The sequence below is a fragment of the Quercus robur genome, chromosome 12 (assembly GCF_932294415.1).
Source record: "Quercus robur chromosome 12, dhQueRobu3.1, whole genome shotgun sequence".
NCBI classification, from domain to species: domain Eukaryota; kingdom Viridiplantae; phylum Streptophyta; class Magnoliopsida; order Fagales; family Fagaceae; genus Quercus; species Quercus robur.
In genome coordinates, this window is record NC_065545.1 from 202,367 (window position 1) to 229,570 (window position 27,204).

The 27,204-nt window shown below is 36.5% G+C and overlaps 2 protein-coding genes across 3 annotated transcripts; both read left to right on the forward strand.

Annotated features, from left to right (window-relative positions):
* The first annotated feature begins 1,698 nt into the window (after positions 1-1,698).
* LOC126708610 (iron-sulfur protein required for NADH dehydrogenase, mitochondrial) lies at positions 1,699-18,597 on the forward strand. 2 transcript variants are annotated; one of them, XR_007649204.1, is made up of 9 exons: positions 1,699-1,855; positions 1,952-2,060; positions 4,018-4,140; positions 4,921-5,018; positions 6,047-6,173; positions 11,048-11,133; positions 11,976-12,101; positions 15,973-16,142; positions 18,156-18,374. XR_007649204.1 is itself a non-coding variant. In XM_050408420.1 (8 exons), exons 1-8 carry the CDS (start codon positions 1,829-1,831, stop codon positions 18,321-18,323), a joined length of 864 nt encoding a protein of 287 aa, XP_050264377.1. In that variant the 5' UTR covers positions 1,699-1,828; the 3' UTR covers positions 18,324-18,597. The 2 variants fall into 2 exon arrangements, 1 of the variants encoding a protein (XP_050264377.1); XM_050408420.1 differs by lacking the exon at positions 15,973-16,142 and having other exon boundaries at positions 18,156-18,597.
* A 2,533-nt stretch (positions 18,598-21,130) lies between these two features.
* LOC126708608 (fructokinase-1) lies at positions 21,131-24,949 on the forward strand. Its single transcript, XM_050408417.1, has 5 exons — positions 21,131-21,720; positions 21,818-22,083; positions 22,180-22,471; positions 23,345-23,497; positions 24,085-24,949. The coding sequence occupies exons 1-5, from the start codon at positions 21,319-21,321 to the stop codon at positions 24,469-24,471; spliced, it is 1,500 nt and encodes a 499-aa protein (XP_050264374.1). The 5' UTR covers positions 21,131-21,318; the 3' UTR covers positions 24,472-24,949.
* The last annotated feature ends 2,255 nt before the right edge of the window (positions 24,950-27,204 follow it).

Genomic DNA, 27,204 nt, shown 5'->3' on the forward strand with positions numbered 1-27,204 from the left:
CAGCAACTGGCAGTGGGTGATCGGCACCGGGTTTGTGGCTGGAGGATGACAGTGCAGGTGATTAATATCGTTTTTTTTTTTGTACAGTCCGAATTTCAATTTTCGGCCGAAATGTCCGATTTTCGCCGGTATAGCCGGTATAGTCCGGTATTTAAAACGGTGCGATACAAGCATGTTTTTGTATCGGTTAAGTGACCGGTAAGAGAAATACCAACCGATACGATACAGTATTAACCTCTCTGTAAGAGCATCAGCATTGGAAAATTTCAATGCTATTCTATTTTACCATTATAAAACACCACTTTATCAATATACCATACCATTTTACAATATCTCCACATCCCAAAACTCTATTTTTATTAAAATATTATTTTTTAACCTTTCTTTATTATTTTGTTTCCAACCGTTTTCCTGGGCTTTCCAACAGCCATTTTTATTCTTCTCTCTCAACCTCTAGCACCGGTTCAACACACAACACACACACACACCCATGATTCACCGATCAACCTATCCAAACCCATCGCCACACCCACACACACAAACACAAACATCAAACCAGCAACAAAGAGCCACACACAAACACAAACCAGCAACAAAGCCACACACACAAACACAAACCATCAACAGAGCCACACACACAAACCATCAAACCAGTCCACCGATCAGCAAACCCAAGCCACTGATCTGAAACCCACGCCGCTGATTTGAAACCCAGGCCACTGATCAAAAAAATCATCACCGGAGCAAGCCCATTCAAACCCATTCAAAAAAAAATCATCACCGGAGCAAACCCATTCAAACCCATTCAAAAAACATCATCACCGGAGCCACCGAGCAAATCCATTCAAAAAAAATCATCACCGGAGTAAACCCATTCAAAAAACATCATCACCGGAGCCACCGGAGCAAACTCATTTAAACCCATTCAAAAAAAATCATCACCGGAGCCACCGAAGCAAACCCATTCAAAAAAATGAGAGAGATGAGAGAGCAGATGGAGAGCAGAGCCGAGAGAGCAGATGAAGAAGCAGAGACAGAAGAGAGAGAAGAGAACAGAAAAAATGAGAGAGATGAGAGACAGAGGAGAGAGAGTAGAGATACCGGAGCCTCCAGAGCAAACCCATTAAAAAAAAATCATCATCGGAGCCACCAGAGCAAACCCATTCAAAAAAATGAGAGAGATGAGAGAGCAGATGAAGAGCTGAGCCGAGAGAGCAGATGGAGAAGCAGAGACATAAGAGAGAGAAGAGATAAAAAAAATGAGAGAGATGAGAGACAGAGGAGAGAGAGTAGAGATAAAATATTAAATTTTTTTTTTAGAATACTGCTACAGTGCAATTCTACCTTTATAATTGCACTGTAGCAAGTATTGCAAAAAATTTACAATACTTGCCTTTACAATTTTCTGATGTAGATGATTTTAAGGCTACAAATGTCAAATTTTCTTTAGATATGACATTAGCATTCTCCAATGTTAATACTCTAAGGGGCACGCAGTCACTTGTCAAACATACGAAACAATTCATGCCACTTTCTATTTTATTAAGGTTGGTGGATTGAGCAAAAAAGGCCGTTGGAAGAGCCCAATGTGGAATGCTCTAATATAAACGCTAGCCCAAAAAAAAAACAGAGCTTTGGGTTTTTATCTTTTTGGGTCGTCGAAAAAGGCCCAATTAGACTATAACAAAAACACCTGAGAGAGCGAAATTCCAGCCATTGGCATTTCTAGGAGTTCCAACATATAAAAAAGAAAGGAAGGAATTCATGAAGGGATTTCCATAATCTTCATTTTGGGTTTAAAGGAAGGAAGGAAGGAAGGAAGGAATTCATGAAGGGATTTTTAAGCTCTTTCACTGTAAGTCATATGAAACTTTTGAAAAGGCTTTTGTCACTGTTGTTTAAAGGAATGGAATGGGAATGGGAATGGGCATATTCTATTTTGTTTTTGTAGAGGGTTGGTGGTGTTAGAGGTTATTCAAGCGTAAAGAAGGTTGAAGGGATTAAGCATGCTATAGCGGTTGCTTCTGGTAAAGGCGGTGTGGGCAAGTCCACCACTGCAGGTATTTCCTTCTTCTTCTCGAACAAAAACAAGATTTTGGGTTTTTGTATAGATGTTAATGTTTAGATTTATTTACATTTCTCAAATTAAATTTGAATTTGAATTTATTTTTGGGGTTTGGGCTTAGTCTAAATTTGTTGAGTTTTCGGGCCTTTGCTGAGATTACTACATTAGTTTTGATTCTGAAAGGGTTAAGGTCTGCGGATTCATTAATCATAGTGTTATGGTAGCCGTCTCTGTAGTTACTTTATATTCACATTTTAGGAAAAGCAGAGACTTCCAGTAGCATACAACAACAAGCCTCATTCAGACCCCAAAACTTTTGGGTCGGCCTTTGATCCTCAATAGATTATTCAGGGAGTCATGGTGGGCACATGTATTTTTCTCCCATTTTATTGTGTCTATAGTCATACCTTTTGTTACTTCCTTAATTAACGTGTCATTTTTTATTACTTCTATTAATGTTATTTTTATTCCACTTGAATTAACTCCATAAAAAAATTTTAAAAAAATCTTGAATTAACTCATTCTTTTTCACTGGTGCATTAATCACTATACTCCAAATATGACCAAGCTATCTAAAGTGAATTTCTCTCATCTTTTCATCAATATGGGTCACCCCTATTTTTAAGCGAATTTCCTCATTCGAAATCTATCATTTCTTATATTTCCACTTATCCATCTTAACATTCTCATTTCAACCACCCTCTATCTATGAATATGATTATTCCTAACATTCCAACATTAAGTTCCATAAAGCATGTCTAGTCTTGTAGTACCTTTTGAGTTTATAGGTATTATACAATCAACCGATATTTTTTATGTGCGTCTTAACTTCATCCATCTACCCTGCTCTTGTCTTGTGATTTGCATCCACTTTAATCTCTTTATCTTTATGAATTATTGATCAAAAGCTCTCTCTCTCTCTCTCTCTCTCTTCGGTATCTCTTGACCATCAAATCTTACAACCCATTTATTTTTGTTTTAACTGTTACTAAACTTGAATTCCATGTACTTTATTCTAGTTTACTTAACCAAAAGCCTTTAGATTCTAAAATGTCTTGCCAAATTTCTAACTTTGCATTAACCCCATGTTTAGTTTTATCCACTAAAACCATATCATCTGCAAAAAGTATACAACCATGGAACTTCCTCTTGAATCAACTTATTAAGCTCATCCATCACTAGTATAAAGATATATGCACTCAATGCTTATCCCTGACGCAAACCTATACCGATAGGAAAGTCACTTATGATGTCTCCACTTGTTATCACACTAATTATGTCTCTTGTCAAACATATCCTTAATCAACTTAATATGTTTTATAGGAACTCATTTCCTTTTTAAAACCCACTAAATAACCTCTCTAGGGATCCTACCACATGCTTCGTCTAGGTTAATAAAAAACCATATACCAACCTCTCTATATTTTTTCATTAGACATCTAAGTTAAACTCTGTAGTATGCTAGACTAAAATATATGCCAATGATGTGGGTGCCAATTAGACTAATTGGTGAAGTCTCTTGGCATTCTTCTAGAGACATATAATTGAATCCTGCTCACCATAGGGATGGGGGATTTAAGGGAGAGAAAGGGCTACCTTGGTTGTGTAGCCCATCTATTAGACCCCAAAAAATACACACACACGCACACACCCCAATGGACTTTAGCTCAAATAGCATCTCCTCCATCTATAAGAATGGGATTTAGGGTAAAGTTGTAGGTTGAAGATATGGTGCATGTCTAAGTTATGAAAAAAAGAACGGGGGTGTTTTAGGAAGAACATGGTCAAAGTATCACATGGAATGCGTTTTCAATTTGTCATCTTTGAAAACTTAAATATGATATAATGGTTTTAATAATGGCCTTGTCTTTGAACTAGATAAGGCACCTACCAATGTTTTTTAACTGTTTCTTCTGTTATTTTTCGGCTTATGCATGCTGCTGGGATTGCAGTTAACTTGGCTGTTGCACTTGCTACCAAGTGCCAACTGAAAGTTGGTTTGCTTGATGCTGATGTGTATGGACCAAATGTTCCTATCATGATGAAGATCAATAGTAAGCCAGAGGTGACTGAAGGTATTTCTTTAACTTAACATCACCCAAGGTGCTCTAGAATTAGCTTCTTCTTTATTTTTTGGTTGATTTTGGAATGTGCTATGAGAAGAAACCACATATCAACTAACCAACGCCATTGAAACAGGTTAAGAATACAAAAAAGTTGTTGGTTGAGTTACTCCAAAATTTTTAATTGTATGTGCTCTATGTATTTTTCAAATTTACAATCTTGTTAGTTCATGTTTTTGCTAAATTGGTTATTACAAAGCAGTCTAAAATTTCAGTTTTGTGGAAAGTCCTCAGTTGTTCGTTTACAAATTAACTTCGATTAGGTGTATGTTTACATTTTGTGCTTTTGTACTACCTTCTTTTTTTTTCTTTCTTTCTTTTTTTATGACTTGGAACCTCACCAAGGCAGGGCTCTTTAGAACCATCCCTAGAGAGTAGAGTAAGCCATGGATACACAATCCCATGTGCCAAGATTGTGTATTTGGTAATCCAAGGGAACACCTAATGGGGATGGAAAATAAGATGTCTAGGTCTACAGCTCATCTTTTATGTTATAAAATACTAAAAACTTGAAATTTAAACATCTTATAGATAGATAGATAGATAGATCTTGATTTTTAATTGCCTTGAAATTTTGCAAGTATGGAAGAGGTGTGTGTTTGTGTGCGCATGCGTGCGTGTGTAGATTTATTCTGGTAAGCTCTAGCCTGAATTCAAATCGATACTTTTGATGGCCTTCTTCTTAATTATTAATCTAGAGATATTTCATTATATTTTATCTTTCTCTGGTAGATAAAAAAATGGTTCCAATTGAGAACTACGGAGTCAAGTGTATGTCAATGGGGTTGCTTGTGGAGACAGATGCTGCCTTTGTGTGGAGAGGTCCCATGGTATGTCTGCCTTGTTATCAGTGCTTGCTTGAAGATGCATTTGTTTTAACCCCTTTTTTATCTTTCAAATGTTAATGGTCTTGTATGTATGATATTTACTTTGATGGGGCACCCTTGCCAATCGAATAAAAATGAAAAGATCATGGATAGCGCATATATATATACAAGTGGATGTAAAAATTTGGTATGTAACTTAATTGATATTTTATTTTGTTAATCCTCCAAGTATATGCAATTGATTCAATTGTTTTAATCATATTTGCATTTACCATTTGTTGTTTTCCCTGTCATGCATGAAATTCTGCGCATTCTCCTATCAAGGAATGGGAAGTTAGGGATTCATTGGTTCAAAATCACTGGATGGCAATGTAACATTTATTGAAATTATTATTATTTGAAATGAATCCCAAGGTTTATTTAGTTTGTGCCATGTAAAGGACTCTATCCCCCCTCCCCATCGCCTCCCCCTTTCCCAATGCTTGCTTAGGATAAAGGCATTTTTAAATTGAATAAAATGACTCTTTTTACTAGTATGCTTTCTTACTGTAATCAATATTTTCCAAGCTCACTGCAAACTTTCTGCTTCAAGACAAATAATGGTTCACAAATTTATATTGGCTAATCCTTGAGGATATCTATTTAAAAGATGGATTAATAATTTTTACATGATTATGATATTATTGGACTGTAGTTTACGGATGTAATTTAAACCATCCAATGGTTGTCTCAATTGTCTCGGAAGTATGTCAGATGTAATTGAAATGTAAGCCAACCAATTTTGATGTGTTGTTATATCTGTTGATTAAAAGTATCTTGTGTATTTTATTACAGCAAATTAAATTTTAGTTCCACATGATTTGCCCTTAAAACATGGAATCTTCATACTTCAATTTGTGGCAGTTAACCGCATCGTGGTTGGGTTCAAACATCCCATTAGTTCTGTAAACATAGACAGAAAAAGTTCACATGTGATATGCCTGTTCAAACAGATTGCTAATGTTTAGATGGGTTAACTTGAATTCTTGCAGGTAGGGAATGCTCTTGGAAAAATGGTCAAGGATGTGACCTGGGGAAAACTTGATATTCTCGTAGTGGATATGCCCCCTGGCACTGGTGATGCTCAGATAGCTATTTCTCAACTGCTACATTTGTCAGGTAGTTGAAGAATTTATAAGCTTAGGTTTTGGGTTCTATTGCTTTAATTTGCCTTCAAGTGAAGCTAAAATTAGATGTCTCAATTGACCATTAGGAGCTTAAAGTTTCCTAGGGTTGTGCATTAAGTTATAAGGGAATCTTGGGTGCATTTTATGTGTGGTGTATTGTGAACCAGGATAATTGAAAGATAGATTAGTCAATTCGAGGTGACTAGCCTTCTGAACTTGAGAGAAGAAGTAGACATTTTTGGGTTAATTTTCTGCTTAATTCTCATTAATGCATTTAACGTACATAAATAGCCAAGCATGAGATAACCTCATCAACAAATCCTAAAATATAAGAACTAATCCTATCCTAAAACATAGGAATCAATTTGAAAACAAGCAAAATAACAATACTAATCTACTACTACCTTATTCAGATATAGATCTATCACTAAGCCTAAATTTTAAATACTTCTAATTCAAATACAATTTATTGGGTCATAGCATTCCCTTCCCCTTGAAATGAATCTTGTCCTCAAGATTCCTAGATAGGAAATTGATGCTTCGTCACACCACGTCCTCCCTTGATTGGAGAAAACTCGACCTTGAATTCTTAAATGTGAAGGATAAGAACTTTGGTGTTAGGCTTAAGCATGTCTTGTGGGAGCACCAAGGATAGAAAATTCTTGCATTCCTCACCATTAAATTTATCAGGAATTACAAAATCGATGTGCGTAGGCATTGGTGCAATCGTGGTTGTCTTTTCTTGAGTCAAAGGAAGCATTGTAGTTTCAATCTTTCTAACTTCAGTAAGCTCTTGTTGGTCATGCACCATGTAGGGCTGATCATAAAAACATTCATCAAACTCTAACTTTTTAGCATGCGCACCATCTAATGAATCACTTTTCTTGTAGAACCTTCTCCTGTTCATGCTCTTTAGTAGGTTCTTGTTGAACAAAGGCTGAAGCAACACTTGTTGTTGTCATCGGTACTTCTATCGGAAATTTTGGTGAGTCCATAGTATTGGCTTGATTGTGTAAAACATTGCCTTCAAAGTCGTCGGTTGTTCTTTTGATAGATTGCATTGATTTATTTGGCCCAACCGATCTACTGCTGCAGACAAGTTTTGAAAGGCGTGCCTTAGATCCTTGAAGGCTTGTTCATAAGTGGTGGCTGATTGTGCTAATGAATATGGGTCAAACATGTTGTGGCAATTTTTTATATTTTTCTTGGGGTTATGGGTGGTGGCTAGATGAGGAAGGCAGCGGTATTTTGGTTGATGGTGATTTGGAGGATGGATTTTCTGTGGTTTGCTGGAATGAGAAAGGCAGTAAAGATTTTATTATTATTATTATTATTATTTTATTTTATTTAAAAAAAAAAAAAAAAACTAGATGGATCTGTTGGCTCTGATATCAAATGTTATGAACCCATGGGTAGAACTCACTCTTGAAAACTGGCTTGCAAGGAGAGGGTGTCCAAGAACTTATAAATACATGGTTAAACTTATATTTAATCCATGTGGAACACTAAGATCATAATATGGTTTGTATGTGTTTCTTATGCACATGAAAACCAATAAAGGGGCATGTATCCTGGGATGCACAGACGCCGCATCTGCGTCCGACGCAGCGACGCACGAGGGATGCTGCTGCCTGCGCGTTCGTGAAGTGATCAGTTTTTTTTGTTTGTTTGTTTCCCGACTCCCACTGATTTGGGCCGAATCGGTCCGTATCGGCTGAAACTGCCGATACATGCCGAATTTTTTTTTTTAAAAAAGTGCGAAACGCACCGTTTTGGCCGAAATAACAAAACCCTAACTAATCTAACCCGATTCATTCTTCTCATCTTCAGCTCTCTCTCACTCGTCTTTGTGCTCTCTATCTCTGCTCTTCGTCTCCCCTCTCTCACACTTAGCCACTCAGTCACACACACAATCTCACTCACAACCTCATCGACCCACTCTCATTCTCAAGTTCTCAATTCAACTCAAGTCTCAACTCTCAAGCTCGACCCACTCTCAAGAGTCTCAACTCAAGTATCAAACTAAAGCTTTCAATCTTAGTTTTTCAAATTTTTTAAGCTGAAGCTGATCTGATTTTTTTAGTCTGAAGCTCACGTCACCTGATCTGACTTTTTAAATATATTTTTTTAAATTTTTTATATAAGCTGTAATGTAATAATGTTGTGACTTGGGTTTGATTTTTTATTTAGTTAATAGTTATTACTCATTGTGATTTGTGAATCTGTGAACTGTGATCTGATTTTTTTAATTTTTTATATAAGCTATAATGTTGTGACTTGGGTTTGATTTTTTTTATTTAATTTATGAACATCATGATTTAGTTATTATCAAGGATGCACGGATGCGGCTCCCAGGCCGGCGCACCCGCGTCCGACGCGGCGACGCGGGAGGGACGCCGCAAACCGCGCGTCGTGCCGCGTCGCGCCACGTGGCGGATCCGACTCGGGCCGACGCGGCCCAAATCGGCGCCGACGCGGCCCAAATCGGGCCGAATCGGTCCGTATCGGCCGTATCGGCCATATCGGCCAGCGACCGATACGGCCGAAACAGGCCGGAATCGGCCGAAACATGCCGGAATCGGCCGAAACAGGCCGAAATCGGCCGTGAAAATCGCCGGAGAGGCCGAAATTCTGGCCTCAGATGCGTTTCTTGCCTTATTCTTTCTTTGTTTTGTGAATCAAGTATATTAATGTGTTTTTTAAGAATATTTTAATAGTAAAAATATATAGAAAATATAAATAAAAATATTTTTAATAATTTTTTAATCGCCGAGTCCCGCCCCGCACCCTATTTTTTCAAAAATTGCCGAGTCCCGCACCCGCACCCGCACCCGCACCCGAGTCCCGAAACGCACCCGTGCTTCATAGGTTATTATCTACTATTGCTCTTAAATTTGGCATATGTTTATATAATGTGAAAATGTATGCTTAGCAATATATTAAAAATATAAATAAAAAATTTTAATAATTTTTTAATCGCCACACCCTACTTTTTCAAAAATTGCCGAGTCTTACACCTGCACCTGAATCTAGAAACGTACCTGTGTTTCATAGCATGTATCTACTGTTGTTCTTTACAGAACTCAATATGTTTATCTTGTTTTCAGCATGGTTAACAAAATTAGACCTGATCTGCCAGTGATTGGTAAATGCTAGTGAATCAGTTCAGGTTCTATTTCTTTCCAGTCTCTCTTTTTTTTTTTTTTTTTTTGGGGGGGGGGGGGGGGGGGGGGGCGGGGGTTCAATCGTTTCGTTTTTTTTTTATTATTTCTGGGTTCAATCCATTCATTGGATCAGATAAGTATGTGAACTGGTCATGATTGATTACAATATGACTGGTACAAACTAGCTTATGAAAGATTAAATAAGAAACATAGGGAAACAAAACCACAGCATTTGTGTGTAAATCAGGTGAACTACCACTAATCCGAGTGATTGGAGCAGAAAGCAGATTTGAGATGGTTCAGTAATTCAGTAATTCATTATATTAAAATGGGAGTTCTGAAAATGTAGTTTTGGTTTAATGTCCATTTGATATGCCTTTTTAAATGTTTACTCACATTTATTGATTGCTTGTCTTTTTGATAATATGTTGTGATGTACTGCTCCCCCCTTGGAGGCCCTTTGTATACTTCGATATATTAGAAATTGAGACGCGCCCCCCCCCTTCTCCCTTTTCTCTATTTCCATTTTTGATAAAGCTTTATTACAAGTTATAATATGTGGGATGTGTGGACAAATGAATACTTACAAAATAAACTTAAGTTGTAGTTAAATAGATAATTGATTTCAACTTTTAGTGAAATTAATATTTTTGTATTACTCATTGCAGCCAAATGGTAAAGGAGGAGTTCTTGGATCCAATACATGGGAGGGAGGGATTTTAAATAGGGAAGTCTACTCCCCATAGTGTAGCCTACTATTATCGTTTGATCATGAAGTTGTATTCCAACCATAGACCTGACAGTTAAGTCAGTGAACTACTGATACTGTCCCTTACTTGAAAATGTATGATTGCTAGCCATAGTTTCAAATTTAAAGTATGATAACTATAATAATGAAATTTGAATCATTTTAGAACTTAGCAGTATTTAGCTAACATTAATTAGCTTTATTTGCTATTTGGTGGGATTTAGAGTAAAAGCTATTAAGATTCCAGACTATCTCGACTAGTAATGTAATTCTTATATCTTAAATATTAAATTTGTCAATATTCCACCATTTTCTGATACTTTTTCATTTGTTAGGGCAACAAAGTGGCCACAGTTTTACTTCATTCAGTACCTGCACGTTACTCAAGTAAAAAGGGTTACAGATTAGGAAAAAGTAAAAAGAAAGAAAATTGCTCCATCCCTTCTTGAGATGTTATTTAGTTCACATGAGGTTGGGTACGACTTTGCAGAAAATACTTCCATCAAATTTACTTTTGCCTATTCAATGATTGAACTGTCTTTATTGGCAGTTATAAACTTGTTTCTTATTCCCTCCCCCCCCCCCCCCCCCCCCATCCTTTTCATATTTTTGTTTTTTTGGTTGTTGACATTCTGTCTGATCATTTTTTGTGACACAGACAGTACATTGAAAATATTTTTTTCTTACATGGTATTTGAAGTGATAATGGATGTTTTGTTAACACTTGGGGAATTATTTTGCTTCCTTTGTGAATATTCACCTTTTTATTAATTTATTATAGAAAATTTCATATGATAATGCTACAAATTATTGTTTCATTTTTATGTCATTTAATCCCCCCCCCCCCCCCCCCAAAAAAAAAAAAAAAAAACCAGTGGGCAGGGGACACATGCATCATCTGTTTTGGTGAAACTTTTCTTTGGTTTTTTGTAACCATTGTTGCTCTGCTGGCAGGTGCTTTGATTGTTTCAACTCCTCAGGATGTGGCATTGATGGATGCTCGTAGAGGAGTTAAAATGTTCTCTAAAGTCCAAGTTCCTGTATGATCACTCTTGTTCTCTTCTTCTTCTTCCTCTTATTATTATTTATCCAACCCCCCCCCCCCCCACCCCAACTGTCTCTCTGTCTCTCTCTTTCACTCTACCAGCCCTTGAACACCTGACATGTGGGATTGTTATCTAAATTGCTGATTTTTCTGTTTCTTGCATTATAATATAGTCAAATGCTGTTGGTTGCAAGATCTCAACTTCATGCGGTTTTGATATGTTCACTAAAAATGTTTTTAATTTACTGTAACTTTTAGGGTGTGTTTGGTTGGGGTGAAAACAGGGAGAATGGAAAATAGGGTGGAAAATGCTGTTTTACACTGTTTGGTTGAGGAAAAAAAATAGGAGAGACAAAAAAAAGGGGAGAAAGTTTTCCCTCCTAGACTCACTTTTTTTATCCTCCCAAATTGGGAGGAAAATGAGGAGGGAAAAGTGATTAGAAATACATTTTACACAAATATCCCCACTTTATTACACTCACCTACCCCTCTCACTTTCCCACTATTATATAATAAGGACATAATAATCAATTTATATAAACTACATTTTCCATCCTCCCATTTTTCTCTCCCACCAAACAAAAAAGTTTTCCACCCTCCCACTTTTCCATCCTCCCACTAATTTTCCATCCTACAACCAAACGGACCCTTAGTTACAAGTAATGTGCTTGATGCAATCTAAGTTTAGTAACATAATATTGTACATTATAGATTAGGAATGACAATAGTTACAGTTGTAGTTTAGTCTTATAGTTTTCCTCGTTATACATGTATTACTAAGGAAAGACAGGAAGCATAATTGGATTATTTATATGAAAATTCTGAATGCTTTCACAGATTTTGGGAATTGTAGAGAACATGAGTTGCTTTACATGTCCACATTGTGGTGAACCTTCGTTCATTTTTGGTAATGGAGGAACTCGTAAGACTGCTTCTGAAATGGGCTTGGAATTTGTTGGTGAGGTATGCTGATTACTTCTGTTATTTTATTAATGCCATAGTAATGTTGATTTTCCATATGATCCCCTTGAAGTTGATTCTTCTTTCCCCCTTTCTTGGTTAATCAGTTGGTGTCTAAATAATTTGAAAATATAAGGCGTGAAACCTTAGTTCAAATTAGGATTTTACAGAATTGCAATAGTTATTTGATTGAAAGTGAAAGTAGGAAAGTTTAAGATCAATAACACCGAGCTGGGAAACATAATTATACGCAGGTGGTACCTCTCTACTTTAAAACAGGAGGTCTTGGGTTGAGCATGTAGGGAGGAGAGGGGTTTGGGGAGGGGCAGGTATCCCAATTTCATTTTTTTTGTTTTTTGTTTTTGTTTTAAAGAGATATAATAATCATAAATAAATTGTTTTTTTGGTGGGCTCTTTTTCTGTGTCTATTCGGTGGCAAGGGGTGGGGGACGGCTTCAGTTGGGCGTGTTCGGGGGTTTATGGCCCAATTGATAACAATGCGAGGGGGTTAATGTGGGACGAGTTGGTTGGTATTCAGTATTACTGGAATGTCCCTTGGTGTTGCATTGGGGATTTCAATATTGTCCGCTTCCCTAGTGAACGGTTGGGTAATTCTCGTCTTACTTAGGCTATGGAGCTTTTTTCGGAGTTCATTGAGGATCTTAATTTGATAGATTTGCCTTTGGAGGGAGGGAGCTTTACTTGGTCTAGCGGGTCAGAGAGGCCTTCGATGTCTAGGATAGACAGAGTTTTGGTGTCTCATGATTGGGAGGAGCAATATCCGGATGTGACCCAACGGATTCTTCCTCGTCCTGTTTCAGACCATTTTCCAATTCTAGTGGAGGTAGGGGGAATGGTGAGGGGGAAAAGTCCGTTTAGGTTTGAGAATATGTGGCTTAAGACGGATGGGTTTACCGATAGAGTTCAGTCCTGGTGGAGTCGGCATTCTTTCTCTGGCACTCCTAGTTTTGTGTTTGCCAAAAAGTTGAAGGCTTTGAAAGAGGACATCGTTCAGTGGAACCGTTTGGAGTTTGGTCATGTTGGTCGCAAAAAGACTCATTTATTAGAGTCTTCTAAATTGTTAGATGTCAAGGAAGGGGAGATTGGCCTCTCTGATGCAGAGATTTGTGAGAGAGCTGTGGTGAGATCTGAAGTGGAGAATCTTCTCTCTTTGGAAGAAATCTCTTGGAGACAGAAATCAAGGATGCTATGGATTAAGGAAGGAGATAATAATACTAAATTCTTCCATAAGGTGGCTAATTCCCGTAGAAGGTTTAATCATCTGAGTTTTCTGGAGGTGGATGGGGTGACCTATGAGGAGGATTCCGAGGTGGCTGCTCAGGTAGTAAATTTTTATAAAAATTTGTACCAGGATTCAGAGGAGTGGAGGCCTTTTGTGGAAGGTTTGGAGTTTGATCAGTTAGATGGGTTGGAGAGGGGTTGGCTTGAAAGGAGGTTTGAGCAGGAGGAGATTCTTCTAGCTGTTAATGAGCTGGCTGGAGATAAAGCTCCAGGTCCTGATGGCTTCTCTATGGCCTTTTTCCACCATTGCTGGAGAGTGGTGGAAAGGGATGTTCTAGCAATTTTTGAGGAATTTTATCAGCACAGTAAGTTTGAGAAATCTTTGAACGCTACCTTTATAGCTCTTATTCCCAAGAAAAACGATGCTTCTAATATTCGAGATTTCCGGCCTATCAGCCTAGTGGGGAGCTTGTACAAGATCTTGTCTAAGGTTTTGGCAAATCGGATGAAACGGGTCATAGATCAATTAATTTCTGAGTCTCAGAATAGTTTTGTGGGAGGCAGACAAATTCTTGATTCAGTTCTTATTGCTAATGAGTGTATTGATAGTCGTGTGAAGAGTAAGATCCCGGGGGTTATTTGTAAGCTAGACATTGAGAAAGCTTACGATCATGTGAATTGGGAGGCTCTTCTAGATCTTTTGAATTGGGAGGCTCTTCTGGATCTTTTGAAGAGAATGGGCTTTGGGGAGAAGTGGTGTAGTTGGATTTGCACTTGTATTTCAACTGTCCAGTTTTCTATTTTGATTAATGGGGCGCCGGCTGATTTTTTTGGGAGCACGAGGGGCCTAAGACAAGGGGATCCGCTATCTCCTATATTGTTTTTAGTTATGATGGAGGTCTTAAGTAGGATGATGAAAAGAGTTGAAGGTGCTGGCTTGATCAGGGGTTTTCAGGTTGTAGGCAGACGAGGTCTAGGGGAATGTGTCTCGCATCTTTTGTTTGCGGATGATACTATTCTTTTCTGTGATGCGGATGTGGAGCAGATCCTTCATGTGCGAATGCTTCTCCTTTGTTTCCAGGCTGTCACAGGCTTGAAGGTTAATGTCTTGAAGAGCGAGTTAGTTCCTACCCTATAGGGGAGGTTAACAATATTCATGCCTTGGCAGAGATTCTGGGCTGTCGGATTGGGTTTTTACCTATGACCTATCTTGGAAAAAATTAGTCGGAAGTTGGCCGGGTGGAAGAAGTTGTATTTGTCAAAAGGTGGTAGATTGACGCTGCTTAAGAGTACGCTTTCTAACTTTCCTACATACTATTTATCTCTTTTTACCATCCCTTCGCATGTGGCTAATAAGATTGAGAAGATTCAGAGGGACTTCTTGTGGGGGGATTCCAAGGTTCATTTGGTGGGGTGGGATAAGGTGTGTGCTCCTAAGGCTAATGGCGATTTGGGGTTGAGGAGACTCGTCTTTGGAGGAGGGTGGTGGCTCTAAAGTTTGGGGAAGAGTGGGGGGGTTGGTCTTCCAAACTGGGCAGGGGTGTTCATGGGTGTAGTTTATGGAGAAGTATCCGAAAAGGTTGGGAGGTGTTTAGCAAACACATCCGGTTTGAGGTAGGGGTGGGGGATAGAGTGAAGCTTTGGACAGACCAGTGGTGTGGGGACTCACCACTCCATCTATCTTTCCCGGTAGTGTATGGGATTGCTTCTAGTAGAGTGGCATCGGTGGCCTCGTCTCTCGAACGTTTGGGGACCGAGGCTTGAAGAAGTTGGAAGGTTCTTTTACTTAGAAATCCAAATGATTGGGAGACGGGTGTGGTGGATGATTTCCTTCAAACCCTGGGTTCTAACTTACCTCAATCTGAGCAAGGAGACCGCATGATTTGGAAATTGTCAAAGAAAGGGGTTTTTGACATCCGCTCGTTCTACAATAAGCTCCGAAGTTCTCTGCCTATTACCTTTCCTTGGAAAAGTATTTGGAAGGCTAAGGCTCCTACTCACGCCTCTTTCTTTGTTTGGACTGCGACTTGGGAGAAGATTCTTACAGGGGATTTTTTGCGGTGTAGAGGCTCCGATTTTGTTGATTGGTGCATTTTGTGCCGTTGTAATGGGGAGTCGGCGAATCATTTGCTTCTCCATTGTGATAAAGCTTATCTGTTGTGGAGCTTGGTTTTTAGATCCTTTGGGATTTCTTGGGTCTTGCCAAGATCGGTTGCAGATATGCTTTTCGGTTGGTGGAATTGGTTTGGAAAGCACTCATCTGGCGTTTGGAATCTAGCTCCGTTGTGCCTAATGTGGTGTATTTGGAGGGAGCGTAATTGGCGTACTTTTGAGGATAGGGACAGATCCGATGACCAGTTGCTCGCTTATTTTAGTGGCTCTCTTTTTGATTGGTCTAGGGCTTGGGGACTCACCTCTAGTGATTCTATCCCTATGTTCCTTAGTTCTCTTCTCTGTAATTAATTTGCTCTTTGTTGTCTCCATTTGTTTTCTTGTTTTTTTCTTTTTCTTCTCTCTTTTTGTTTGTTTCCTTCTCTGTATTCTCTGTTCTGCCTTGTGTTTTCATGAGGTAGCTTCTTATTATATATCTTTCTTACTTATTGTGAGAGTGTTTTTTTTTTGTGACACTCAGGCCCAAGGATCCCGGGCCTAAATAAAAGGTTTGGTGAACCGGGCCTTGACTCACCGCAGCTAACAAGCTGTTTAAGAATCAAGTGGAATACAGGGGATGCTCCTGACAATGTAAAAAAAAATGACAAGCAAGGATATTCGTATCGAGGAATGCCAAAAGAAATTAACAAGGTAAATTCAGAAGGAAAGAAACAGGATTAGCAAAGCGATAAAAATTAATGCTGAGAGGATCCTGAGAAATACGAAGCATATTTCATTAATATATTGTCTGTTTAATTACAGAAAGCTCACTAGGACGTGATACAAGGTTCAATCAAGCTCAAAAATTACAGTCTTGAATGGCTATTTCAGCCTTCAAAACTTGCAAAGTTTGATTCTCTTTAAATCCGAGTATGTGCAATAGTGGCTTTTACAGGATACCGGGAAGCAGTGTTTGTTTTTCTCTTAGTATTTTCTCTTCACCACAGATTTTACTGATAGTTTTTCTAGAGAATCTCTTCTTTTTTGTGTTTCTCTCTTTTTTCGCTGCTTTTTCTTCACAACCCATCCCTTCCTTTTATAATGGAGTTTTTAGTCTTTCCGGGGAACTGTTGGTTCCCCTGTTTTACCCTTTTGCAAACAGAGCACATCCTGTACCCATCATCTCGGTAAGTCCCATTTCCGTTTTTTCTCATTCTTTCCTTCTTTCAGCTCTGATTCTTTTGAAAGTTCCTGGTTGGCCATCTTCTTTGGGATGTGCTGAGGTATGCCCTTCTCGGCATCCCCGTTTCTGGCGTTTTCCTCTTTTCCCTTTTCTTTCCCATCTGGGTGGAATCCTATTCTGCCAACTTGAAAGCCGCTTGTTATCATTCTTTTTTTTGTGCTTCCCTGTTCTGGTTCCCCGAGGCTTTTTCTGTCTGTGCCATGAGAGGTCGCTGGGTTCTACTGGCGCTCGCGTTCTTTTTGCTTTTGTTTCTTGTTTTCTTCTTCTGTCTTTTTCTTTTGAGCTGTCCTAGTCTTCCTTGTCTTTGTGCCTGAAGGGATCCGCGCCTCTTGATGGTTCCTGAGGATCCTTGCTTCTTATCCTTTGCCGTGGTTCTTTTTTTTTGGATGCTTCTTTGTCTGGGCTTCAAGATCCTCTGGGCCTTTTTTTATTCCTTCATGGGTCTCTTGTATCTGCTACTTTGAGCTTAGCTTGATTTTTCCTTTTGGGCTTGACTCATTCTTTTGGGCTTCCTTCACTATGATCCTTTTTAGACCTCAACACTTATAAAAAAAAAAAAAAAAAATTGTGAGCTCTTCAAGGAAAACAAAATTTGATGTAAAAAGGGTTTAATCTTTTTCCTCTCAACAAAATATTCAAGGAATAATAGTCATCCTTGTGATTTCTTCCAAGTTCCAAAAGATTCAATTGAAAAATGAAAGAAAAATGGACTATGAAACATAATTTGTATTTGAATCGGATCAAATACTTCCAGTTGAAAATGAATAAAGAATCCATGGATAAAAGAGAGAAGGTAGGGCACTTCTAAATGTTACTAAATCAACAATTTATGATTTGTATCTTAAAATTATAACCTGATGATGAAGATGTTATAGTTTTTATATTGTGGCTCTAAAAGCTCTCTTAGACTCAGAATGCTGCTCTTGCACTGATTCACTGAAACCTTGACCCCATACAAGCATGCCTCCAATCAGCAAATCCACCTGAATTTTTTTCATACAGTTATTTGCTGTGATTAACATTTCTACCAGAATTTTAAGTTGGTATAAGTTCATCACTTCCAAAGAAGAAGGATATGATATTTGTGTTTCTGAGAAATAATCTGACTGCTAAAGGTAGATGAAAGAAATTCAAATAATCCTGTGACTATTTGGGTTTCGAATTATCTGAGGAGATGGTAGGATATTTGTATTTCACATACAATTAATGTGGCTGCTAAAGGTGAATGAAAGAAGCCAGGTGATTGTGCTACTATTTGTATTTGGGCATTTGGAATGATTGGTGGGAGATTTCAAAACTTTCTTCCTTTCTTGAACTTTGTGACAGCCATGTGCATCTTTAGTAGGAGTATATGTTATCGAAATACTTAATGGAATGCGACTTTGGAATGTGATTTAATTATGAAACATGTGTCTCACACGCTTATTGTATTTATCAACTAATAATATGTTGTAATTAGTTTGCATCTATTGCTGTTTCAGATACCATTAGAAGTGGACATTAGAAAAGGTGGTGATGACGGTGTTCCTATAGTAGTGTCAGCGCCTGATTCTCTAGTTTCCAAAGCATATGGTGATTTAGCTCAAAAAGTTGTGGACAGACTCGATGAATTGTCCAAGGAACACCCTCCTCCCGAGATTTTGCTGTGAAGTTGTGGGGTTTGTTTCAGAAACTAAATAAAGCGCCCCCTTTACTAGTTACTACGAGTTCTTTAGGCAATTTTTTAATTATGGATTATTCTTTTAGGTATGGGACAATAATTATGCAATTTTTATCCATTTTTTCCCAACGTATTTACATTGCACCATCTTAGGAAAATTTGGTCAAAGTTTGGAAAAAAAGTGAACCTTGTGATTTCCAACTTTGAAAGCTGATCTTCTTTTTATTTTTTTTAATTTAAAAGTCGAAAGATAAGTTCAAGTTGGTTAAAGTGAGAGAGAGAGAGAGATGGGATTTTGATGGTTCAGGATGTTTCAACAACGGAATATGAAGCTGCAAAATAAAAGGCGGGGTTTAGAGGGATCATTACATTAATAAGCGGTAGCAACTTGGATGCTTTTATAATTCTATCATAAATTCACAACCAGCATCATCTTAGAATAAAAGATATATTCTAAATGGACGGATATATATATAGAATATGCATCTTTTGGATGGACCTCTGGTAGTGGATACATTTGTATAGACTAGTGCTTGTAATGTTAAATTGTGAATTAGATAAAAGTTTACATGACATCATAATATTTGAAAATTGAAAACTCCAATTGCTGAGCTTGTGGCGCCACCCAGTACTTTCAATGACAACGAAAACGTCCAATATTCAAAATATCCCCTCCTCTGTGTGACTGTGAAGTTGAAAGAAATTCAAATTAGAATTTTAAATTAGAGTTTCAATTTTGCGTTACGTGTTTTAAATTATTTATTTTTAAAGAATTTTATTTCTTAATTTTGAAATCAAATGTGGGACCATATCATAAATATTCATCTAAATGAGTTATTAACTACAAAAATCAAAGAGTTTAGAATAAATGAATTATAATAAATAAATAAATAAGGTGCTTCACAATAATTAAAAAAAAATGGATAATTTACACTTTATACATAATAATATCTGTAAAGACTCAATTTGCAACAACCCCAAACCTGTACTGGGTTTGCATGTTTAAGACCCAAACAATAAAATTTGTAGAGCGTGGGTGTTCAAGAACTGGATCAACTTTTTTAAAAGTAAAACGATTCAACCTCACGTTTATATATGGATTAGCACTGATATCACAATTTGTTTTTCTTTGAAATAAGTTCAGTTCTTTGGTTTCTAGTCTTTTTTCCTGAGTGTTCTTTGTGTCTTTCTTTTTGTTCCGATCCCCTTCTGCATGCTTTTCTTTCATGTTATATACTGCCATCTTCATACCATCTTCACCACACACGTGTAAGTTGGATTCAGAGGATCTCTTTCTGTCTCATCTAACACCTTCTGGAACCTCCTACTAGCAGCTGTAAGGCTGCTTCATCACTGTTCAGGCATTACCTCTACATTAATGCGGTCAGAGAATTGGTTGAGAGACGATTAATGCGGAGGAAGCTGTTGTTATAGATATTTGTTTGTCTTTTCTTTCTTACCCTTGGTCCCTTACTCCACCTTTAGTGATGACGTAGCTCTGAAATATGTTTGTAACAAGATGGCGTTTTGATCGTCCTCAGACTCATACTGCCGAGAAGGATTTTGTCCTCGGACGAATACTGAACTCACCCTTCGTGATATTCACTCTTCCTTTCATTTGGTTACCCCAACAACCTAATATGGGCCTCCTCAGACAGATTTGCGTCCTTGGATGGGGTACAGGCCCAATTAGCTTGACTTTAACAATTTCAATGACTATCCGGCCCCCACAATATCCTTATAAATTTTTTAAAAAGTTAACAAAATATAAAAAAGACTATCAATAGTATTTAAGTAATAAAAAAATTATATATATAAGAATTATATTATGCATTTTATTATATATCTTTAAGTATATTCATGTATATGCATGGAATTACAAGCTAGTTTATTATAAAGGTAAAAAAATATCGAATAATAAAAGTGTATGGCCTTATTAGTTATTAGTAATATAAAAATTTATTATTTAACTATGTCATTTAAGATAAGGGTTATAGAAAGATAAGATGTTGTTTATGTCTTTTAGATAAAATGGAAAAGATTCGAGTATTCTGGTCAAAACAAATTAATAAAATCATAAACAATAATATATAGGTCATCATAATTACTAAAAAGTTGGCCATAGAGATTCCCAGTTCCCACACGCTTTAAGAAAAATCTGTAATGTCAATTGTCAAACTTGAGTGGAGGAACACTTTTTTTTCTCTCTCTCCTTTTAAAAAGAAATATAATTCTATGAAATAAAAAATACTTAAAATTATAGTTTTCACCAAATTCATTTGTAGACAAAAAATATATGAAATCTATTGTCATTAAGATAATATTTTTGATGTGATGGTCACTTCATAAGTATAAGTGCTTGTAGAGTGTGGATGTCAAGAACTGGGGTTCAAGTCTTTCAAAGCTTCACACACACACACATAAATATATACATACATACATAGATTAAGTTAGAATAAAATTTCTATTTTGTATATATTAAAAAAAAATAGTTATATGAAATAAATTTGAATTTGAATTTTTAGTTCAATAGTTTTCGTAAATATGTAAATTTAAAAATATATATTAATTTAAATGGACAAAATCTTAATATTAGTCCTATTATGTTATCATGTGGACAGTGTGGTGGTGGTTTTTTTTTTTTTTTTTTTTTGGAGATAGATTGTGGTGTTGTTAAGTTGATGTGAAGTAATTTATTTAAGTATTATAGGAAGAATTAAAATTGAAATGAGTTTTAAAAAAATTGAAACAAAAGATACAAGTGCATTTAAATATTGTGGAAAGGAAAAGAGAAGAGAAGAAAGCATTGGAGTGTAGTGTCAATTGCGTAGTAGATAATAATACAATTATAATCCCTCTCTTCGCTTCTTGCTTCCAACACAACACAACATTACTCAAAGTAATTCTGTTCTGTTCTGTTGGTTGTAGAAGTAGAAGTTAGTCTGTAGGTTTTGTGGGTTTGTGATATCGGTTGAGGAAAGTGAATGCCTATGATCCATCATCTGACAACAACCACCACCACCCTCTTCATCAAATCTTCACTCCCTTTCGCATACCATGCTCCATTTCAATATGAATATCATAATGAACAAAACCCTAGACCTAGACCTAGACCTAGACCTAGGAGGAGGCGCTCCATTTCCCAGTGGTCAATCCCTCGCTGCTGCAAAAAAGAGCAAGTGTATCCTAATCCTCCAACTCCAAGGGCCAAGCGAAGCTCAAACGTAGGAATTATAACAGCCACAGGGAAATCAAAAGAAATAGATGTGGCCACTTTGGGAAATCTGTGCGTTGATATTGTGCTTAATGTTCCCGAATTGCCCCCCAATGACCCTGCTCTTCGCAAGCTCTACATGGATCGCTTATCAGCTTCACCGCCCGATAAGGTCTCTCTTTTTATCTCTCTTACTTTCAACTTTCAGCTTTCAATTTTCAATTTTTATTATTTAATTTATTGATTTATAATAATAATTATTATTATAGCAATACTGGGAAGCCGGTGGTAATTGCAATATGGCAATAGCAGCAGGTCGGGTTGGACTTGATTGTATAACAATTGGTCATGTCGGTAACGACATTTATGGACGCTTCCTCCTAGACGTCCTTCGTAATGAGGGTATTTCTATGGTTGGAATGATGACCCCCCCCACTCAACTACATTCTGATCATCTTCTTCATGTTGCCTCTTCTTATCAAACACTTCTCTGCTGGGTTCTTGTTGACCCTTTACAAAGACATGGTTTTTGCAGGTATACCCCCCACCCCCCTCCCAACAATTACATTTCTTATCTATCTATGTATCTTGTACCTCAAAAATCAACCTTGTTTCTGTTTCTGTTTCTCAGTCGAGCTGATTTCAGTGACCAGCCTGCTTTCAGTTGGTTGACCACACTCTCCAACCATGTCAAGATGGCCATTCAAAACTCAAAGATCCTCTTTTGTAATGGTTATGGCTTTGATGAGCTTTCCCCCCACCTGCTTACCTCTGCTCTACAATATGCTGTTGAAGTTGGGACTTGTGTTTTTTTCGATCCTGGACCCCGTGGAAACACTCTTTCCAATGGAACTCCCCAACAACAGACAGCCCTTTCCCACTTCTTAACAATGAGCGACGTTCTCCTTCTCACTTCTGATGAGGTCCGTTTCACTCCTTTCTTTCTGCTGAATTGCTGTTTACTTTTTTCAACACTATGCATTACTGCACCATTCTTCTCCCAACGGCCATTTATACTTCTGCTCCATGCCCATTTAGCCTCTATTTAGTCATTACCATCTTCTTTTACACCCTTTTTCTTCTTCTCATGTCCTTGGAAAACCTTTAATTTTAAATATTGAATCTTCATTTTGCTGTTTCCATTAGTTTTTTCCGTGCCTGTCTGAACTACATCTGTTTGTCTTATTACCAACAATTTGTTAGCCTAAGTACGTTTCACAGGCAATTAAAATGTTGATTCCCAACATTTTCGTTCTATAATGAAAGTTGGCTTGTCCTTTATATTATAATTTCCTTTTTGCTTCTTTGGTACATCAGCACTCTAGTGTCTATGACTGTTACATTTGCTTAGATGGACTACCAATTTGTCGGGCTGTACACTTTTATATATGATTCTTCTATACAATAGTACCAAAAGTTTACAAAGATCGGAAAGGTCTTTTTATCCTAATGGAATTATTGATTCATGTTGGTGAGGAATTAGATACAATGTATCACAAAAATTGTTCCTTGGATCACTATTTTTTTGGAGTTCCATATTCATGTTGGTAAATAGACCTTCTTAGTTGCATATCTGAATAATTGTAGTTTTTCTTGAAACTGTTGTGGCCCTTGGTATACCTAGCAAGAGTATAGTAGGCTTACGACCCCATTCTTTCAATAACTTCCTTCCAGTAAAGTCTTTCTTTAAAGTGTAGGTTTTGTCTTTGTAAATTATGGTGGCAAATTCTATTTGTGCATAGTTTACTAGATTTTTTTTTTCCTAATCCATTCCACTCGTGTTAATGATTTGCCAGGCTCAAGCACTGACGGGCATAAAAAATCCAATATTAGCAGGGCAGGAGCTGCTCAAGAAAGGTGTGCGCACAAAATGGGTGATTGTTAAGATGGGTTCAAAGGGTTCAATTATAATCTCTATGTCAAGTATATCTTGTGCTCCTGCATTCAAGGTATTATTTTAGAATCTCAACATTATCTCTTATGATGTTTCCATGAGTTTCTTTTTTGGACTTCTTTGATACCATGATATTAATAATTGTTTTTGAAAGTCTTATAAAAATAAAAATAATAATAATAATTGCTGTTGAAAGTCTTATCAAAATAATAATAATAATAATAGTTGTTGAAGGTCTGTGTTTTGACTAACTATAACAGAAGTTTGGGGTTAATAATGGCATTCAGGTGTGTTCTTCATATTTAATTTATTATTTTAAACTATATATTTACCCATTCTTTTGCTGTTGCACCATAGAGGAAGCCTTTTGTACCAAATCATGTGAAAAAATGTTAAAATAAATAACATAAAACCCAAGAGTTTGACATGCAGTGAATATGATTGTGTGCTATATTTTGTATTAAAACTATTATGTTAACTAAATACTAGTGGAATGAAAATTTCTTCCGATAATGTGAAAAGGTCCATATCTGCTCGCTTTCTTCTAGTGCATTATTCTAACCTTCCTAAATTCCTTATTCATCTTCCTTTCTTGCCTAATGTGAAATGAAACAAGTAGTTGTTATTCTGCAATGTGATCAGGTGAATGTTATTGACACTGTGGGGTGCGGAGATAGTTTTGTGGCTGCTATTGCATTTGGTTTTATACACAATATGCCCATGGTTAGTTCATTAGCACTCGCAAATGCAGTGGGTGCTGCAACTGCCATGGGTTGTGGTGCAGGTAGGAATGTAGCAACCTTGCAGAGAGTAATAGAACTCATGAAGACTGCAGAGCTCAATGAGGATGAAGAATTTTGGAATGAACTGCTTGCTGAAAATGTGGACACTGAAGAAATTACATTTCTCTCGAAATTTGTTGTTAATGGAAACAACCACCAGTTGAACCGTATTGCACTACAAAAGGTGGTCTCGGAACTGCTACCTAAGCTTGAATCTTCACCTGTGGAGGGAAAAGTGCCATCTTGATAGATTAGGAAACATGGCAACTTTCCAGCAATGGACATAGATTTTATAAGAACCAATGCATTCTCTCAGTTGGTTGCACTCACAATTTACTACCTTGAAATGAGGCCTGGGTAGGAGACAATAAACACAGATTGGATTCATCTCCATTCAAATCAGATGAGGTAATTGTTGGGTATCAAATTAGTTGAAGGGGCGAGCAATGTTGCATAGCCTGTTTTACTGTTCGGATTTTAGGTGAAAGTTTTGCTTTTTATAGGTTAGCAGCTATGCTTCAACGTACCAAAGAGTTTTACATCTGAATTGGGTTTCTGCAAGCAACTTATTCATGATTTTGTAGATTTTTTTTTTTTTTTTTTTTTTTTTTTTTTTGCACCATTGCAATAAGAATGCTTCCCAAGTAGGTACCTGAATCTCCTTGTGTAAAGTTGGCATTGTAATGTGATACTTCAATAGCATAAAGGAAGCAATTTTCCCTGTACGGTTTTATTTTCGAAAATTGCATACTTTGGTGACCAAGTGCCCTCTTAATTCCAAATGAGTCTGTTTCATGATTTCGTGAAGAGTCGTATAAAGCCACCGTTTTCTGCTTACTAAAGATCCATATTTACATTTTAAGTCCAAAATTTCAGTCTGAATATACATCAGTAAAATTCTCAAGGAAGTGGGGAATTGATTTGGGTTGCCTTTAGATTTGATAATTTAAAATCAAGGCATTAGAAGAACAATTGTTAGTATAAATTTTTTATTTAAATTTAACAACAAATTATATGTTTTAGTAAACAAAAACGTTTGTGATACTATTTAGTAGTTTGAAATCCGCTTATTAATAAAACTAACATCCATCCATAAATTTTATCAATTAAAAAAATAAAGTAAAAAATTTCATTCCATGCTATAACCAAGTCTATTACCTAAATTAAAATTAAATCAAACTTCTTCATTTTAAATATCTCTACCCAAACAAACTATTCCGGAATGCGTAGAGATTTAACACGAGATGTTTTTTTTTTTTTTTCAAGAATTAAATGATTCTTATGCTTGATACATTTATTCACCCTAAAAGATTCCTTAAAAAATTATAATTTACCCCTCTAAATTATAATTTTTTACACTTACCCCTAAAATATTACTTGTGTAACACTTGCCCCCCTAAACTATGAGAATGCAAATTTACCCCTAAATTATTACCTGTGTAACACTTTGCACTATATCTCATGGGCAATTGCTTTAGAAAAGTGAGTGTGTATTCTCATACTTTGGGGAGTAAGTGTAAAAGATGGTATAGTTTAGGGGGGTAAAATGTGTATTCTCATAATTTAGAGAGTAAATATAAAAGATGGTATAGTTTAGGGAGAGTAAGCATGCATTCAGATAATTCAAGGGTGATTCTAAAAAAAAAAAAAAAAAAAAAATAGAGGGTGTGTAAAATGAGGTATAGTTTAGAAAGAATAAAGTTTTTGATGATTGAATAAGAGATCTAATGTTCAATCCCTGCCTATACCAAAAACTAATTGATGTTTTGGTCAGATAATAAAGAGTTATCATCAAAAGTAAACGTAATAAATTGAAATTTTCTATAAAAAAAAAGTATGCCATATATGTGAGGTTCATAAATACAGCAAGTATGCTGGAGCTTAGCGTAGTGTTGGAACTAATTGGTAATGGGTAATTCAAGCAACAAAGCCCGAGTCCAAATCTTCTATCCCATTTTTTCTGCTCCACTCTATACTCCACAAATAAAAATTTGCCACATGTTCACCTAATTAATTAAATACTATCATTAATTAATAATGATAGTATTAATAAGTCAATAATGGTAATATTTAATTAATTAGGTGAACATGTGACAGTTTTTATTAGTGGAGTATAGAGTGAAGTAAAAAAAGTGGGATATAAGATTTGGACTCACAAAGTCCACCAGTATAATAAAAAGGCCACCTATAATCATAAGCCCAAAATATATATAACTTGTTAACTTAGTGTTTGTAGCTTTACTCAAAAAGTCAAAATTAAAAGTTGGACAAAAAGAGTGAAAAAATCATTTGTGAATAATCTTAAAATAAGTATGTGAGATTTAGACCATAAATAAAATTAGAATTTTTGCTCTTTTTCAAAAAAAAATTAAAAATTTGATAAAAATGATAGAATAATAAAATAAAAAATAAAAATGTAAATAAAAGTGAAATCAAAATCAAAATTAATAAGAGAAGCATAAATATTTGTAAGGTGTGGAGAATAAAGTCTGGAGTTCAAGTTTTCAGAAAAAAGATTCACATATATATATATATATATTTATATATACATATATAGAGTTAAATTAGACTAAAGTAAGATTTCAATATTGTAAAAGAAAAAAAAAAAAAAAAAAAAGAGGGAGAAGTGAAGTGAGAGAGTAAAAATAAAAATGAAATAAAAGAGGAGAAATGAATGAATAGAAGTGGTGGGGGGGTAAAATAGGAATAGTGAAAAGAAGAGAAGGAGGGGAGAACAGGATGACGAAAATACCCTGAAAAAAGGGTAACCCTAACGTAGAAAAGTAGATCGGGCATCGGCTACCCTTTTGCCCCTCCCTTGCCCTCCTCCAAAAATCTTCACTCTCTCCTTTCAGGTTTTTCCCTCTTTTGGCCTCACTCACTCACTCACTCTTTCTACTCTTTCTTTCTATCCTTCTTAGCTCTCTCTCTTTTATCTCTCTCACTTCTTCAATTCATTCATACACATTAATTAGTTTTT